Genomic DNA, 17,584 nt, shown 5'->3' with positions numbered 1-17,584 from the left:
CCCCAGCCCGGCCAGCTCCTGTTCACTTGCTGTCTCTCAAATAATCTTCTTCAAGAAAGGTACTTTTCAGTTAGTAAGTACCTACCATAATTTCTGCTAAGGGAACAAATCCAATAACAATTTTGTTTTCCTGACGAGTCTGGATTTCCTGAATGGTTCCTCTTCTTTGTGCCAGATCTGCCAGGACAGGGCTGAGGTAATCTCCCATCACTGTCACCTCGAGATTCATCAGGGGCTCTAAAACTTGCTTATCAGCTTTCTTCAGAGCCTAAAGAAATTAAACAGTGTTAACCCTCCTTCCTTAAATTAGAAATCAAATTTCCATTAAAAATTCATAAAAAATACATAAATGTTCCCTGTCCTTGTAAGCCTAGAGTTGTAGCAAAAATGATATAATAAGGCTGCTTTAATGGTCTATAAAGCTAATATAAGAACTCAGGTACACAGCAAGGAGGTACTTAGTAAAGCTTGGTTACAGAGAGGACCTATGAACATACGGACAGAGATACAATGAAATAAAATAGTTTTCCCCTTTCAATCAAAGTGTTTCTTCCTTGCAGAAACAATGTGTTCTGTGCCTTCTACAGATAGAGTCCACATGAGGGCAAATCAAGAAATGTACTACAGTCAGGTAGCACAACAAAAGGCAAGAAGACAAAGCACATAACATGCAAACTGGAAAAAGCCAGTGCAGCACATGGGGCAAGTGAGCAGGGGACGAAATGAACTGGAGTCGCCATCAGACAGTCTTTCAGACCATCACTACATCAGACAAATCAGTTAATGGGTTTTGGAGGGCATATGCAAGCACTATAAGTACCAGTGGGTTTGCTTTTAAAAGCTATCCTACTGGAGTCCTGCCAGAGTTCTAAAGTAACAAAACCACTTCCTATATATTTTAAGCCTCTGGTTATTAGGTGGGATTTACTAAACTGAGACCTAGCAATGGAAACCACCAAAGTAAGAGAGCTAGGGCTCTGGAATGTGCCCTCACCCTTACTGTGAGGTGTTCATTGTTCCGTTCCCACTCTGCCACCACTCACTTCTCATTACTGAGGCCTTAGAAAGGGGGCATTATCACTGTGTATTTGGTAAAATTTCTGGACCCTAAATCCTTTTGTCGCTGATCAGTCACCACCTCCCCTACCTCTTCTCTTGCCCCTCACCAACACAATCATGAAAAATGGCCACCTTTCTAAAACCAAGAGTATATTCTCATTATCATTAAAATTTCAAAATGCAGCACACATACAGAGTAAACAATCAGTTCTTCATAGCTTTAAAATCTAACTGAAATGACTCGCCTACAGAAAATACATCTAACAATCCTTTAATTAAGATATTACTAAAAATAATGACCATCAGTAGCAAACAACTATGTTATCTTCTCTTTTTTCCAATTCTTATGCAGAGTTCACATAATGTCTTTCAGGACAAAATAAATGAGTGGGAAAAGGTAAAGATTAAAAGGAAAACTATAAGCAAGGAAAGAACTGAATGCTCTATAACTAAGATACACAGCATCTGTCCTCAGTGCTCTTTCCACCTAATTCAGAGTTTCAAAAACATCAATGTAGCTTCCTCAAAACTTTCATACTTCACACAGACTATGGTCTGAGTGTTGCAGTCTATACCCTACTAGCCTGCTTTAGGACAGTGTCCAAATATCCAGCAACCCCAGATAACATCATCATTTCCTTTCACAAACATTCTTGTGTGCTCTTTATTTCTGTTGATGGCTTCATAATCTTAGACATATATTTAATCGTCTTATAAATCTTAAGGTCCTCTGGTTTAAGACAAACATAAATATCCCATTTTTGTCCATCTCAGTGCACTGTAAGCTCCACAAAGATGGCTCAATAAATACAGGAAACATCATTAACTTCTAATAAGCAGAGAGAAGCTTCCCTACTAGGTGAAGCTGAACAAGGGCTGCAGTCCGTCTATTGGGAATACTTCATTTACTGTATTAAAACTAAAAAGTAAATGTCAGCCCCCAAGAAGTTAATGATCTCAATAAATATACTATCGAATTAAGATATACTTACAGATTTTGCTTTTAGAAGGCATATGAAGCTTTGAAGGACTGATCAATGTAATGGGCTTGGGGTTATTTTAGAAATATAACATCTTTCAGGTCACTGTTACTGACTAAAACCAATTTCAGGAGAAACTTTAAAAATTTTTAAAAAAGATTCTCAACATTTTAATCATGACGATTTATACATATTATTTCTAACTACAGCTCAAGCAAACAATATTTACAGAATGATATACAGCTTTTTTAAAATAAAAAAACTTTAAGAAATATGAACCTGAGGGACGCCTGGGTGGCTCACTCAGTTAAGTGTTAGACTTTGGGTCTCAGCTCAGATCTTGATCCCAGGGTCATGAGTTCAAGCGCTGCAGTGGGCTCCCAAATGGGCAGAGAGCCTACTTTAAAAAAAAAGTACGAACTTAACTCACATAAACAAGACACTGAGTTCCATGTTCATAAGTCAGGGACTTAGGGTATTCACATTAACTTCATAATTTTGGATTCAAAGGAGCTGTAGAAAATCAAGTCTCAAACACAGTCCAAAATGTTAGAAAACTGTTTTAGACAGTTGCATGTTTTAATGCAAATCAGTCACCTACAAAACTACAGTATTCCCACACTGAGAGGAATGCACATAGTCAGCATTTAGCACACTAAGATCCCATAAGTTAATTCAGCTCTGGTAGCTTACTGAGACAAGACACTCAGGGATATCCAGAGAGGTAACCATGCCAAGAAAGTCAGATTGCTTAATACTTTTTGTAAGGTTAGGTGCTTATCTTGAACCTTTTTCTCAGTGTGACTTCTCTGATTTCAATGATCTTTGATTAAGGTAATCTTACTCAGATAAACAGGAACTCCAAAATTGGAACTAATATTACATCTTCAATTTTCTTAATAGTCCATCTTGGGCCCAGGTGACCCCCAAAATATCCCCTACTCAAACCACCAAGCTTCCCGCTAATAGTTATGTGTCTGGGATGGGGAAATCAGAAATGCCAGTTAAGGAAACCTACCTCTCTGCCAAAAATCAAAGAATATTTCCTGGTCATCGTGCTGAACAGTAATTTCCTAGGTCCTCTATCAAATATAACTGTGGTGATTAAGAACACACAGATTCTCCAAGGAAACCCTTCCTGACTGTAAGGCTGAGAAGGCAACATGAACAGTCTGAGGCACTCACTGCCAAGCACAGCTGCCTGTGGAGCGACGGTGCACTATTGTCAGGAGAGTCACCTTACAGCAAAAAGGGCAACACAGGATAGTTCTATACCTTTTGGATACATCTCGAGACACAGGCAGAAATCATCGTTGTGGAAGTACCGGGATGAATTATCAGTGAATGTAAAGTAATCGCCACATCCTGAATTGGGGATCCAAGCAATGGTCCTAGGGAAGGGGAAGAAAACGACTGTGTTAGCACTCGATACAATGAGGAGTAAATACAGGGAGAGGACTTCTAATTCCAATTCAAGTAGGCAGCTTACAAATTGTCACGCTGTCCCAGCAAGTAAGAAGCAGAACAGAACGAAAAATCAGCAACTCTTCTTGGATCCATAAAAAAGAAGACAAAGAACAAAACCACTGCCCCCAAACTTCAAGAGACAGTGAACACCGGGAGTCGCAGCTTCCTGGAGCAGAGGCTCACCAGCCCAGGAACCACTACCAGGGTAGGAAAACGTCAACTTTAATTGATGAACTACTAGAGTCTCAGTGTAGGCAAGTCTGGGAGTTAAACTCCAGAGGGATCCAGTCATAAATCACAAGGAAGACACCCCCCACAGCCAATTTTGTGAGGTTTACCTATAGGAGCTCAAGCAGATTCTTACCAAACATATCAGAGAAAAATTTCCTTATGCTTCTGACAGAAGGGTAAAGAAACATTCTGAAATATTCCAGAACACACTGTTCTTACAAAGGCCTGCTGTCAGGGGAAACTAGCTAACTAGAGCCTAACCAGCAGGGGCATTAGCAGGACCTAACCAATTTGGGTGAAATATCAAACCCCAGTCTACTCTAACCATCCTGTCCAACCAACCTGAGGCCAGTGGGGAAAAAAAAAAAGAAATATGGGTGCAGTTTCTGGTCCAGAAGCATGGGCTCACCTAGGCCTGAGTCCTAATCCTAGGATTAGAGAATACTTCCCTTGCCCTCTCACCTGACCTCCACATTAGTAAAGATGCGTTTATAGTCATTCCTTTTACCAATACACTGTGTTTGGCCATCAAGAAAAATTACAAGGCATATCAAAAAGCAAAAGCACAATATGAATAAGGAACAAGCACAGAATCAGACATGGTAAGGATGTTGTAATAATCCAATCACATAATTGATATACTAAGGACTCTGATAAAGTAGACCACATGCAAGAAGAGACAGATGGACAATTAAAGCAGAGAGAAGTCCAAAAAAAAAAAAAAAACCCAAAACAAATGGCAGAAATCAAAACCACAATAAAGGGGCGCCTGGGTGGCTCAGTGGGTTAAAGCCTCTGCCTTCGGCTCAGGTCATAATCCCAGGGTCCTGGGATTGAGCCCTGCATCGGGCTCTCTCCTCGACAGGGAGCCTGCTTCCTCCTCTCTCTCTGCCTGCCTTTCCTCCTACTTGTGATCTGCCAAATAAATAATAAAATTAAAAAAAAAAAAAAAAACCAACACAGTAGAGTAAATGAAGAATGTCTTTGATGGGCTTGTAGGTACACTGGACATGGCTGAAGAAAGTGCTGAGTTAGAAATTGTATCCGTTGCCCCACGCTGGGCTCCACACAGTGCTCCACACTGGGCTCAGAGAGAAGCCTGCTTCTCCCTCTGCCAGCTGCTTTCCCTGCTTCTGCTCTCTCTCTGACAAATAAATAATAAATAAAATCTTAAAAAAAAAAAAAAAAGACAGAAATTGTATCCATAGAGACCTCTAAAAGTGTGAAAAGCAAAGTGAAGACTGGGGAAAAAAAACAACAACAAAAAACCCACCTAGAACAGAATATCCAAGGACTATGGGACAATGCAAAAAGGTATAACATACACATAATCAGAAGCCACAGTAAGAAAACACGACCAAAGCTGGAAAAAAAGACGGAAATAATCTATTATTATTTAGTGATTTAGTGATTTAGGAGTGATTAAGTGGGTCATTGTGATACTAAAGCTTACTCTTACTTGAGTACCTTACCTTGGAGGCATGCACTGTGAATTCCATTTTCAATGGCCTCTTGAGAGACCTTTGGAAGGTCTTCACTAACACTTGGAGCATACTTGATAACTGGCGTAACAGATGATGTTTCAATTGGTTTTACTTCCAGTTCTACGGTCACAAGATGCCGTTTGTCTCCTAAAGTTCTATCTAAGGTATCTATAAACAAATTGATAATAGTTCCTCAGAGATTTGTTCCAGAAAGATACCAAGATGCCGCAAATCACAATATTACAGCCAACAAGTTCGAAGTCTCATAGAAGACAAAGTGGGAGAAAATATTACAATGACACTAAATACAATATAAACACGACAGAGTAAAAAGTTCTACCAAGAAAGCATCTGCTTCTGTTTTTACTGATGTTACAAGCCAGGTGTGAATCACTGATTAATACTGCTTCAGTGCTAAGATGTGTTAAGGAAGATGATGCTACAAGTTTTGGCATACAGATGACACATTTAAACTTTTCAAAATACCTTATGTGACTAAAATTCTAATTGCAAAACTTTTATTTGACTGTAAACATCTGGAGTATAAAAGGTTATCTAATGAAAATTAAAAGGCTTTTTAAATTCTGTTAACCCAAGCTGCTAAATTCTATATTCTTCCCGTGATGTTTTACACATTTATGATTTTTCTCAAACTTGTGACTTAAAGATTGAAAACAGTATCTCTCATTTCCTGACAACATACATCTGTCATCAATCTCCAGTATTTTACTAAAACAAAACAATGGGGGTGCCTGGGTGGCTCAGTGGGTTAGGCCTCTCTGCCTTCAGCTCAGGTCATGATCTCAGGGTCCTGGGATCGAGCCCCGCATCGGGCTCTCTGCTCAGCGGGGAGCCTGCTTCCCCCTCTCTCTCTCTACCTGCCTCTCTGCCTACTTGTGATCTCTGGCTGTCAAATAAATAAGTAAAATATTAAAAATAAATAAATAAATAAATAAATAAATAAATAAAACAAAACAATGCTATATTTATGTGAGGGGACCATGTAACAGAGTAACATACAGCCCAAACTAAATCTAAGAATTATAGCCTACAATTTCTCTTTATGATTCTTTTTTTTTTAAATTAATTTTTTTTAAAGATTTTATTTATTTATTTGACAGAGAGAGATCACAAGTAGGCAGAGAGGCAAGCAGAGAGAGTGAGAGGGAAGCAGGCTCCCCGCCAAGCAGAGAGCCCGACGCGGGACTCGATCCCAGGACCCCGAGATCATGACCTGAGCCGAAGGCAGTGGCCTAAACCACCGAGCCACCCAGGCGCCTTTTTAAGCTAATTTTTATATTATGAAATATTTTTTACTTAAGGGAGCATTTATGAGACCTAACATTAGTCAGAAATAAACCATTACCAGTAACCTACAAGCCTTCTGAAGTAACCACTACCATGATATATTTAATCATTCCTATGATTTTCCTTCGTTATATTCCATATGCATGTATCCCTAAACAATACAGTTCACTCTACTGTGTTTTGAATTTGTTATTCTATTATGTACCCTGCTATCTGCTTCTTTTGCATCACATTTTTTCTAAGATTTTTAAAATTTATTTGAGGGAGAGAGAATGAGCAGAGGAGAGGGGTAGAGGGAGAGAAAGAAGCAGGCTCCCTGCTGAGGAGGGAGACATGGAGCTCAATCCCAGGACCCTGGGATCACGACCTTAGCTCAAGGCAGATGCTCAACCGACTGAGCCACCCAGATGCCTCCTGCTTCACATCTGTAGGTCCTCTGGATGATGCATATTGAAGCAGCTCACTCTTTTTCACAGCTGTATAATATGCTATGACCACAGTACAACTTACACATTCCTCGTCCATAAATAGTTGGACTTTTTTTTTCCACGTACAGGTTTTTTATTACAGTGCTATTATGAAAATTCTTCAATCTATCTCTGAGTGCACATGTGTTAAGAGTTTCCCTAGGCATCTACCCAAGAGAAGAACTGCTGAGTGGTAAAGTCTGTACACAGTCAAGTTCACTAGGAAGTTATCAAAATGTTTTCATAGTGGCTGTATAATTTACAATCCCACCAGAAGTTTTTAGGACTTTCCATTGCTCAACATTTCACCAACATTTGTCACTGTCTGATTTAATTCCTGCCAATTGTACTGGTGTAAAATAGTATGTCATAAATTGCATGACCCTAATCCTTACTGATACTAAGAATCTCTTAATATGTTCATCAGCCTTCTGGGTATCTTTCCTGTGAAATACCTGTTGAATCTTTTTTGCCCACATTTCTACTTGGTTGTCATGTTTATAGTGATCTTTAAACTTTGTTTATATATTCTGGATATTAATGTTTTGTCACTTTTTGCAAACATCTTTCCTCAACTTTTGATGTATCTTTTTGCTTTCTTTATAGTGTATTCTAGCAAAGAAATTCTTCATTTTAATAACATCAAATTTATCAATCTTTTAGTTCATAGTTTCAACTTTTGGTGTTCTATAAGTCCTACCCTATCTGTCCTGGTTAGTAAGATAATTCTGAATTTTCTTTCAAAATCTGAAGGTTTGTCTTTCATAAAGTTTTGGGGTTGTTTTTCACATACTAGCATTTATTGTCTTTATACTTCTGTGCTACAAGGAAAATTTTGCATCTCTTCATGTATAGGGTTGTTTTTTTAAAGTTTTTTTTTTTAAATTTATTTGACAGAGAGAGAAATCACAAGTAGGCAGAGAGGCAGGCAGAGAGAGGGGGAAGCAGGCTCCCTGCTGAGGAGAGAGCCTAACTCGGGGCTCGATCCCAGGACTCTGAGACCATGACCTGAGCCAAAGGCAGAAGCTTAACCCACTGAGTCACCCAGGCGTCCCTCTTTTTTTAAAGATTCTTTTTTTTTTTTTTTAAAGATTTTTTTTTTTATTTATTTGACAGAGAGAGATCACAAGTAGGCAGAGAGGCAGGCAGAGAGAGAGGAGGAAGCAGGCTCCCTGCAGAGCAGAGAGTCCGATGCGGGGCTCGATCCCAGGACCCTGAGATCATGACCTGAGCCGAAGGCAGCGGCTTAATCCACTGAGCCACCCAGGCGCCCCTAAAGATTCTGTCTTTTAAGTAGTCTCTACACCCAATGTAGGGCTTGAACTCAATCCTGAGATCAAGAGTCACAAGCTCTATAGGCAGAGACAGCCAGGCACCCCCATGTTTAAGTTTTCTGATTCAGTTGGAAGTCATTTTTGTGTATGGCATGAGGCAGGAATCTAATTAAATCTCTTTCCATATGGATAATTATCACAGGCCCATTTATAGAATAGTCAATCCATCCTTGGCCACTGAACTTCAATACTGATATAAATCAAATTTCCATATATGTACAAGTCTGCTTCTACGTTTCTGGTTTGTTCCACTGGTCTGTCTATTTCGAGCTTCATTAGTATCAGAACCACACTGTGGCTTTATAATACATATTCATGTCTGATACACTTCTTTGGGTTATTCCTCATATTGTTACAGCTCCTACTTACTAGTTTTTTACCTTGCAACTTATAAGCAGTCCGTGCAGAACGCCTTTAAAGACTATACAAATATGCTGTTCCTTAAGATACCCAATATTTAGCAATCACAATAGTTGCAAAATGACTATTTTCCTACTGAAACCCTCCTCCTCAGCATCTAACAGTCAGCAACTGGCATTCCACTCTAAGGAAGAATTTCCTCTTCTACCCCATCCGTTTATCTAGTATCAGTAAAGACTCGTGAATCCCTACTTTGTCTCAATGGCCTATAATTCTAGACTTAAGTGCTATTCCAATTCATTCAGATATGGCCAATAGAGCTTCTTCAAGTTGGTTCCTCTGTCCTTATGATAGTCCCCATAAACATAAAGATTGAACATTTCCTTCCTTTTTAATATGCCATAATGTTCTACTGCCTGCTTATTCTTTTTTTTTTTTTTAAAGATTTTATTAATTTGACAGAGAGAAAGAGATCACAAGTAGGCAGAGAGGCAGGCAGAGGTGGAGGGGGAAACAGGCTCCTGGCCCCAGCAGAGAGCCCGATGTGGGGTTCGATCCCAGGACTCTGTGATCACGACCTGAGCTGAAGGCAGAGGCTTAACCCACTGAGCCACCCAGGCGCCCCTGCCATCTTATTCTTAATGGTCTCTTGGTCCTTACTAATACTTTCTATGTCCTTTTATTCTTTAGAAATAAATATACTTCTTTTATATTCTGCATCCAGTAATTCCAGTGTCAGAAGCCTTTGCTGTTCTGACTGATAATGTTTAAACTGCCTCTTTCCTCATTGTGCCTTTCTTATCTCATGATTTTGTAACTTGAAAATATTTTTTGAACTGTGATTTAACACTCCCTTATCTATAGGATTTTCTTTGAGGAATGGGCTAAAGACACATTTATCTAGAGGCCCTGTTTGTTTTTTTCCTGGATCCTTGGAATATTATCAATTCATGAGCATTTTATACTAAATTCTTCTTTGTTTGGAGTTCTTTCTCCAAAAAAAAGTGGTTCTTATGAATTTAGGCTAAAAACCCTATCAGAAGCCAATGGTTACAAATTCTTACAAATTTTGTCCCAAGTTTCCTTGTCTTTTTATGGAGAAGACTTCCCAGTTAATTATTTCCATGAACATGTGACCCTCAAGTACTAGGTTAGAGATAAGTACTACAGATTTCCTCCAGGATAGCTAACAGTTTTTGTGCTGACTTTTTTCCGAGATTCCTGCTCCAGCTTCCTTTTATGTTCTAAGCAGCTCAGACATTAATTTAAAAGATACTATTTAGAGGGGCACCTGGGTGGCTCAGCGGTTTAAAGCCTCTGCCTTCAGCTCAGGTCATGATTCCAGGATCCTGGGATCGAGCCCCGCATCAGGCTCTCTGCTTAGCGAGGAGCCTGCTTCCTCCTCTCTCTCTCTCTCTGCCTGCCTCTCTGCCTACTTGTAATCTCTATCTGTCAAATAAATAAATCTTTAAAAAAAAAAAAAAAAAAAAAAAAAGATACTATTTAGAGGTGCCGGGTGGCTCAGCGGGTTAAGACTCTGACTCTTGATTTCAAGTCAGGTCATGATCTCAGGGTCATGAGATCAAGTCCCATGTTGGCTTCTGCACGGAGTCTGGAACCTGTTTAAGATTCTTTCCCTCTCCCATGCCCCAAACCCCGACTTGCACAGTCTCTCTAAAAACATAAAAATAAAAATAAATGAAAGACTTTTATTTTCCCAGCATTTTCCAGATAAAAAGTCCAAGAATAAAAATCCTCCTATCACTTGCTCCTACATTCTACTTGTATAATTTTTCAAGTTTTACTGAAAAGTAACCACCTGGCCTTTTCATAAATCACTGAGTTAAATCTGTTTATCCTTAACATGTTTTCTCTGTGACTCTTTTCAGAAATCGCTCCATGTTTTTACTCCTTGTGAAAGAGCAATGATTGTCATAGTCCTATACTTAAGAAAAGCAAACTGAAACTATAAAAAAAAAAACATGAATTCTTAAATTTTGGGACAGAAATATAAAAACCTGTACTTTCTTAAGAATATCATCAGCATAGCATTACCATATTTATTAAACAGATGAAATTATTTTCCACTCACTTTGTAGAGTAAAAATAATACACTGGGGCACCTGGGTGGCTCAGTGGGTTAAAGCCTCTGCCTTTGGCTCAGGTCATGATCTCAGGGTCCTGGGATCAAGCCCCGCATCAGGCTCTCTGCTCAGTGGGGAGCCTGCTTCCCTTCCTCTCTCTCTGCCTGCATCTCTGCCTACTTGTGATCTCTGTCAAATAAATAAATAAAATCTTCAAAAAAAAAAAAATACATGAACTTCAAATTCTTATACTCATTCTGGTAGTGAGGATGAGTGTAAGCCACCTATACCAAGGGCTTATCCTCCCCATGAACACCACTGAAAAGCATACTTGTTTGGTAAGGGCTCATCATCTGTTTGATGTAATGAGTGGTAAAAGAAGAGAGATGGGTTAAAACAAAACAAAACAAAATTCTAAAAAGAAAACCCACACAGAAAACCTATGCCTGGGGTGCCTGAATGGCTCAGTCAGTTAAGCATCTGCCTTTGGCTCAGGTCAAGATCCCAAAGTCCTGGGATTGAGCCTGAGGGCCACCCACTGCCCCCCAGTTAGGTTCCCTGCTCAGTGGGGAGCCTGCTTCTCCCTCTCCTTCTGTGATTCCCTCCCTGCTTGTGCTTGCTCTGTCAAATAAATAAATAAAATCTTTAAAAATAAAGACACCCTATGCCCACTGATGGAAGATACTAGTGACTATGAATCCTGCTTTCAGAAAACAGATCCTCGAGAGATAGCGAATTTTCAATGTTTTATGTTTTACCTGTGGCACGAACTGCATTTAGGATGGTCTCTCGGTATGCCACCTGGAGAGGCCCTAGATAGGTTTCCAGTCCATATTCCCTCTTGATTCGGTCATGAATAATCTCAATATGTAACTCCCCCATACCACAGAGAACAGTCTGGTTAAAAGGAGAATAAAATAAAAACAAGATCCAAGGAAAAAGTTATGTTTACCACAAAATACTATATAAATGTATGTTATCAATGTTATGTTTCATTCATCACAAACCAAGTTTCTTGGCAAATTTTTTTTGGCACTGTCTCAAAACAGTTTTTAACTTTTATGAGTGGATAAGTCAATTAAAAGTGAATTGCTGGGGCATCTGGGCGGCTTAGGTTCAGGTCACAATCTCAGGATCTCAGGATCCTGAGATCAAGGCCTGTGTCAGGCTCACAGCCTGAGGGAGTCTGCTTCTTCCTTTCCCTCTGCCTACCTCCCTACTTGTGCACTCTTTTTCTCTCTCTCAAATGAATAAATAAAAAAATAAATAAATTTTTAAAAAATCAGAAAAAAAAGTGAATTGCTGAGGCACATGGCTGCCTTAGTAAAGCATGCGACTCTTGATCTCAGCATTGAGTTCAAGCCCTACACTGTACATAAAGCTCAATTAAAAAAAAATTAATTTACAAAGTGATTGCTAGGCTTATTCTGTTCTTTTTACAAGACAGTTTAATCAGGCCGGCAGCATCTAGAAGCACCATACTTCCCAACCACACAGTTTAGTTCTGGTCAATGCAACAGGGGTGTAACTGATGCTGGCAACTTCTGGGTTACACCTTTAAAGAAAGAATAAAGCCCTTCTCTTACTGAAGATGCAGGAAACTGTCTTGAAACATGCAGATGAGGACATCTTGTTAACTAGGGGGGTGAAGAGGATAACCCTTTCCCCCAAACATTCCCAACCACATTGGTATCTACCAATCATCCCGGGCACCACCTTACAATTTTTTGAGTAGTCAAATCTTTCAGATTGGTTTGGATCTTTATTTAACAAATAAACTGACTTTTATCTTTCATGAACCAGTGTTACTTAGAGCTTTTGTTAGAACAAGCCAAATTTGTATCAAAACCAAGCAAGACAGGCTTTTTACTTTTATTTTCTTAAGTATTTTATTTATTTGAGAGAGAGAGCATGAGGAGAGGGAAGAGGCAGAAGCAGAGGGAAGAGCAGACCCTCTGCTGAACAGGGAGGATAATGCAAGGGCGGGGAGCCCTCAATCCCAGGACCCTGGGATCATGACCTGAGCTGAAGGCAGACACTTAACTGACGCACCTAGGGCATGCTTTTTAGAAAATTTCTGTAAAACAATGGTTATTCCTTAAGAAGGTCTTTGTGTATGAGAAAGTATAATGCAAAGAAACCATATTTGCTCAATCTTATTCATATGCCACCTACATAGTGAAGAATTAACCTCACTCAAAGAGAGATACGGCCCTTGCCCTCAGCTACTGGTATGTTATCTTTATGGCAAGATGCTGCCTGGCAGAAGTGTCTGCTTATCTGGGGGTTTTGTCCACCAGATTGTGTAATGATGTGATTTATTATGTGGGCTTTGGAATAGCTCTATCAGTTCCAACCTGGAGAGTAAAGGTAGTAGCCTCAACTTATAGGAGGTATTAGAAACTAAAGTTCAACCAAAAGCAGAATCTGATCCAGCCTTAATAAAAACTCTGAACAGGGCTGGGGTGAGCCTCCTTGGTTGGCAGTATTCTTGATGAAGGAAGATATGCCTTCAGAACTCTCGCAGATTCTGCCCTATTTGACTCTTCCTTTGGTTGGCTCAAATTTTATCCCTTCACTATAACAGAACTACAAATGTAAGGAACAACAACAACAACAAGGATTATTTTGTGTACAATTTAATATAAAGTTAAACAAGTGGATTATTTGGGAAAAACAAGTGGTAGAATAATATGACTAGGATGACTTGTTGTAATCTTTATCTGTACATATATATATATGGATAATATATGTATATATTATATATATATATAATCTATCTATATATATGGAAAAAATATATTGTGCTTTATTTATAACATAACACAGCAGAAGATATTTGGTAATATGAAACATTATTCACCTTTTCAGTTGTTACCTGTGTAAAACAGAATGAACAAAAGGGGAAACTTTACTTTTGTGCTTCATGGGGCACCTTGGTGGCTCAGTAGGTTAAGCATCTGCCTTTGGCTCAGGTCATGATCCCAGGGTCCTGAGATTGAGCCCCACATCCTCCTTTCTCACCCACCCCACTCATGATTTCTCTCTCACATTCTGTCTCTCAAATAAATACATAAAATCTTGAAAAAAAATTTTTTTTTGTACTTTGTACCCTTGTGTGTTATTTGCTATTTAAACAAGAAAAACAGGTATTGGCATTTTTTAAAGTAAGTTTTTTTAAAAGAAAGTTTAACTGCTTGTATCCTCCAGCATTAATAAATTACTACCTCATTTAGCTAGTATTTGGGAAATAAAATACTTCCTGTTTTAAAGATTAACTAAACCAGTTTATCCTTAAAAACAACTTTATAATCTTTTTTTTTTTTCCTAAGATTTTATTTATTCATTTGACAGAAAGAGGTCACAAGTAGACAGAGAGGCAGGCAGAGAGAGAGAGAGGGAAGCAGGCTCCCCGCTGAGCAGAGAGCCCGATGCGGGACTCGATCCCAGGACCCTGAGATCATGACCTGAGCCGAAGGCAGCGGCTTAACCCACTGAGCCACCCAGGTGCCCCCTTTATAATCTTTTAAAGGAACTTTTTCTAAAATCTTGGATAAACTTTACCTGTTTTCCTAAAAGGAAGACACAGAATGGAACATGTGTTCTTCTACTGTAATGTAATATACGCAAACTTCTTACCACCTACTTTAGCTCTACGTCCTTCCACTGTGTAACAATGTAAGCAGTCACTTCTCCCCCATCTTAGGTGAGTTAGTGACATTAAAAAACCTTTACACCCTCCCTTTAGTATGCTGTTTATAAACCTTAGCTTTAGAGGGTTAAGACTTTGTTAAGGTTGAACCTTATTTCAAAATTGTACAAAAGACTGTCTTCTGAACACCTGAAATGATAAACAGTGGTTTAGGTAAGCGAGGTATAATTAATTATACTGAGAAACTAACAGCTTGATAGTCAACACAATAATCAGAAATTTCTATTATGAGAGAACCAAAAGAGAATCATATTTTAGATATATCTATTTAAATACACACACACACACATACTATTACTGAAAGATTTCTGGGATATATTAATAAAATGCATACCTGTCCAGAATCAGGATCCAGCTTTACTTTCAAACTGGGATCTTCACGCTGAAGGCATTTCAGTGCATAATCCAAATCTAAGGGATAAACAGTAACTGTTATCTTTATATTTCATAACGTGACCTATGTTAAAGTGGGGGGAAAAAAATGAACAAGCAAACAAATTTTGAAAAAGAACATTTCATCGGGAGGGAGACAAACCATAAGGGAGGCTCTTAATCTCACAAAACAAACTGAGGGTTGCTGCAGGTAGGGGGGTATGGAGAGGGTGGTGTGGTTATGGACATGGGGGACAGTATGTGCTATGTTGAGTGCTGTGAAGTCTGTAAACCTGGCGATTCACAGACCTGTACCCCTGGGGCAAATAATACATTATGTTAATAAAAATAATTTTAAAAAAAGAGAACATTTCAAACAGCTATAAACAGTTTGCAGAGAATAAAAGAAGATGGTAAGACAGTGATAGGAGGTTATCTGAGACTGAATGATCTGGAAAGGCCTCTCCAAGATAATTTAGAGGAAGACACAGAAAAGAGTGGCCATGTATGCAAAATCCTGAAGAAAAAGAATTCCAGAAACAGCAAATGGCGGTGCAAGGAATGGTTTTGCCAGTGGAAAAATAACAATATGGCCAGGGTAACCGGATATTAGTGGGTAAAAGGGAAAGTAGCATTAGATTAGGAGCGGATGGTATGGCAGGAATCACATCATGTGAAGTTTGTTTTGTTTTTTTTTTAATATTTTATTTATTTATTTGACAGAGAGAGAGGTCACAAGTAGACAGAGAGGCAGGCAGAGAGAGAGGGAGAAACAGGCTCCCCACTGAGCAGAGAGCCTGATGCGGGGCCGATCCCAGGACCCTGAGATCATGACCTGAGCCGAAGGCAGAGACTTAAACCACTGAGCCACCCAGGTGCCCCTCATGTGAAGTTTTATAAGCCAGAATGAAGCATTTGGATCTCCACTGGGAAGCCAATGAAGGGTTTTAACTGGGACAGTTAACCACCTGATTGTTTCGCAAAGCTCAATCTATGAGCTGACAAAAAACAAAATGCCTTCAGAAATGGAAGCAATAATGAAAAACTGGCCAAAGGAAACTAAGTGACATCTTGAATAAAGAGATGCTAAAATGGTCACTCTAGGATGTATTATCACACACAAAGAGGAAGAATCTATTCCTTATGTTAAATATGGCATCTTTCTTTTTTTTTTTTTAAAGATTTTATTATTTTATTTATTTGACAGAGAGAGAGATCACAAGTAGGCAGAGAGGCAGGCAGAGAAAGAGGAGGAAGCAGGCTCCCTGTGGAGCAGAGAGCCCGATGCGGGGCTCGATCCCAGGACCCTGAGATCATGACCTGAGCCGAAGGCAGCGGCTTAACCCACTGAGCCACCCAGGCGCCCCTAAATATGGCATCTTAAGTCAAGTGATACTTTAATACAATCAATTAACTGTTAAGTGTATTCTCCCTCTCTACAAAAGATGTTAGAAATTTCACAGACAGGGCACCTGGGTGGCTCCGTCATTAAGTGTCTGCCTTCGGCTCAGGTCGTGATCCCAGGGTCCTGGGATGGAGCCCTACAATGGGCTCCCTACTCAGCCGGGAAGCCTGCTTCTCCCTCTGCCTCCCCCCTTGCTTGTGTTCCGGCTCTTGCTGTCTCACTCTGTCAAATAAATAAATTAATTAAAAAAAAAAGTTTCAGAGACATTAAGTATGGCTCAAGAAAAGAGCTGAGCAATGGATTAGTGAACGGACCTTATCAGTCACACATTTAAAGTCTTCAGGGGCGCCTGGGTGGCTCAGTGGGTTAAGCCTCTGCCTTAGGCTCAGGTCATGATCTCAGGGTCCTGGGATGGAGCTCCACATTGGGCTCTCTGCTCGGTGGGAAGCCTGCTTCCCCTTCTCTCACTGCCTGCCTCTCCGCCTAATTGTGATCCCCCTCCTCTGTCAAATAAATAAATAAAAATCTTTAAAAAAAATGAAAGTGGTCTTCAGGATATAAACTTCTAGACATGCACTGTCCAGGTAGTAGTCATGAGCCATCTCATTAGAATATTACTAGTCTCAACTGACATGTGCTCTAAGTATAAAAAACATACTAGGTTCCAAAAACTTAATATGAAAAAAGGTATCTCATTAATTTTTTATATTAATTATACACTGAAATGGTACTGTTTTTGATATACTGGGTTAAGTAAAACATACCATCAACATTAATTTTGCCAGTTTATTTTTTTTTAACGCAGCTCTAATTTTAGGTTAAAAAGCTAGTAAAGTAGATATTGTATTTCTATTGCACAGTGCTCTTCTAGACTCCTGACATCCCAAAGTCGGGTTCAAGGATAAGCAACACTGGCAACAACTGGAGCCTGTTAGAGAAAGTCTTACATTCCAGACTGAATTAGAGTTGCATTAACAAGAATTCCAAGAGATGTATTATACACACTGAGGTTATTTAGATTATATCTTATCTTCAGATTTTCAAAGAAAGAAATAATACTTATGGCACTGGGGCTTTTGGAATGAAAACATAGTAATGTTACTGTAAATAAACAAATTCATTCAAAAACATTTATAAAGAATATTTATAAATCTGGGGCACCTGGATGGCTTAGTTGTTGAGCATCTACCTTTGGCTCAGGTCATGGTCCCAGGGTCCTGGGATTGAGCCCTGTGTTGGGCTCCCTGCTCAGCAGGAAGCCTGCTTCTCCCTCTCCTGCTCCCCCTGCTTGTGTTCCCTCTCTTGTTGTCTCTCTCTGTCA

General features: G+C 39.4%; 1 protein-coding gene across 13 annotated transcripts in view; it reads right to left on the bottom strand.

The window, feature by feature from the left end:
- The window catches only part of GFM2 (GTP dependent ribosome recycling factor mitochondrial 2), a 77,311-nt gene that overhangs the window by 11,810 nt on the left and 47,917 nt on the right, over nt 1-17,584 (bottom strand). For all 13 annotated transcript variants that reach the window (XM_045999674.1, XM_045999672.1, XM_045999677.1 and 10 more), the window contains 5 exons: nt 14,821-14,897; nt 11,533-11,671; nt 5,210-5,389; nt 3,315-3,430; nt 86-268 (listed from right to left, as the gene is read on the bottom strand). In XM_045999674.1, coding sequence (XP_045855630.1) covers nt 86-268; nt 3,315-3,430; nt 5,210-5,389; nt 11,533-11,671; nt 14,821-14,897 — 695 coding nt within the window. The remainder of the gene's footprint in view (nt 1-85; nt 269-3,314; nt 3,431-5,209; nt 5,390-11,532; nt 11,672-14,820; nt 14,898-17,584) is intronic.

The sequence above is a fragment of the Meles meles genome, chromosome 3, assembly GCF_922984935.1.
Source record: "Meles meles chromosome 3, mMelMel3.1 paternal haplotype, whole genome shotgun sequence".
Taxonomy (NCBI): domain Eukaryota; kingdom Metazoa; phylum Chordata; class Mammalia; order Carnivora; family Mustelidae; genus Meles; species Meles meles.
This window is presented reverse-complemented; position numbering and strand designations above follow the sequence as displayed.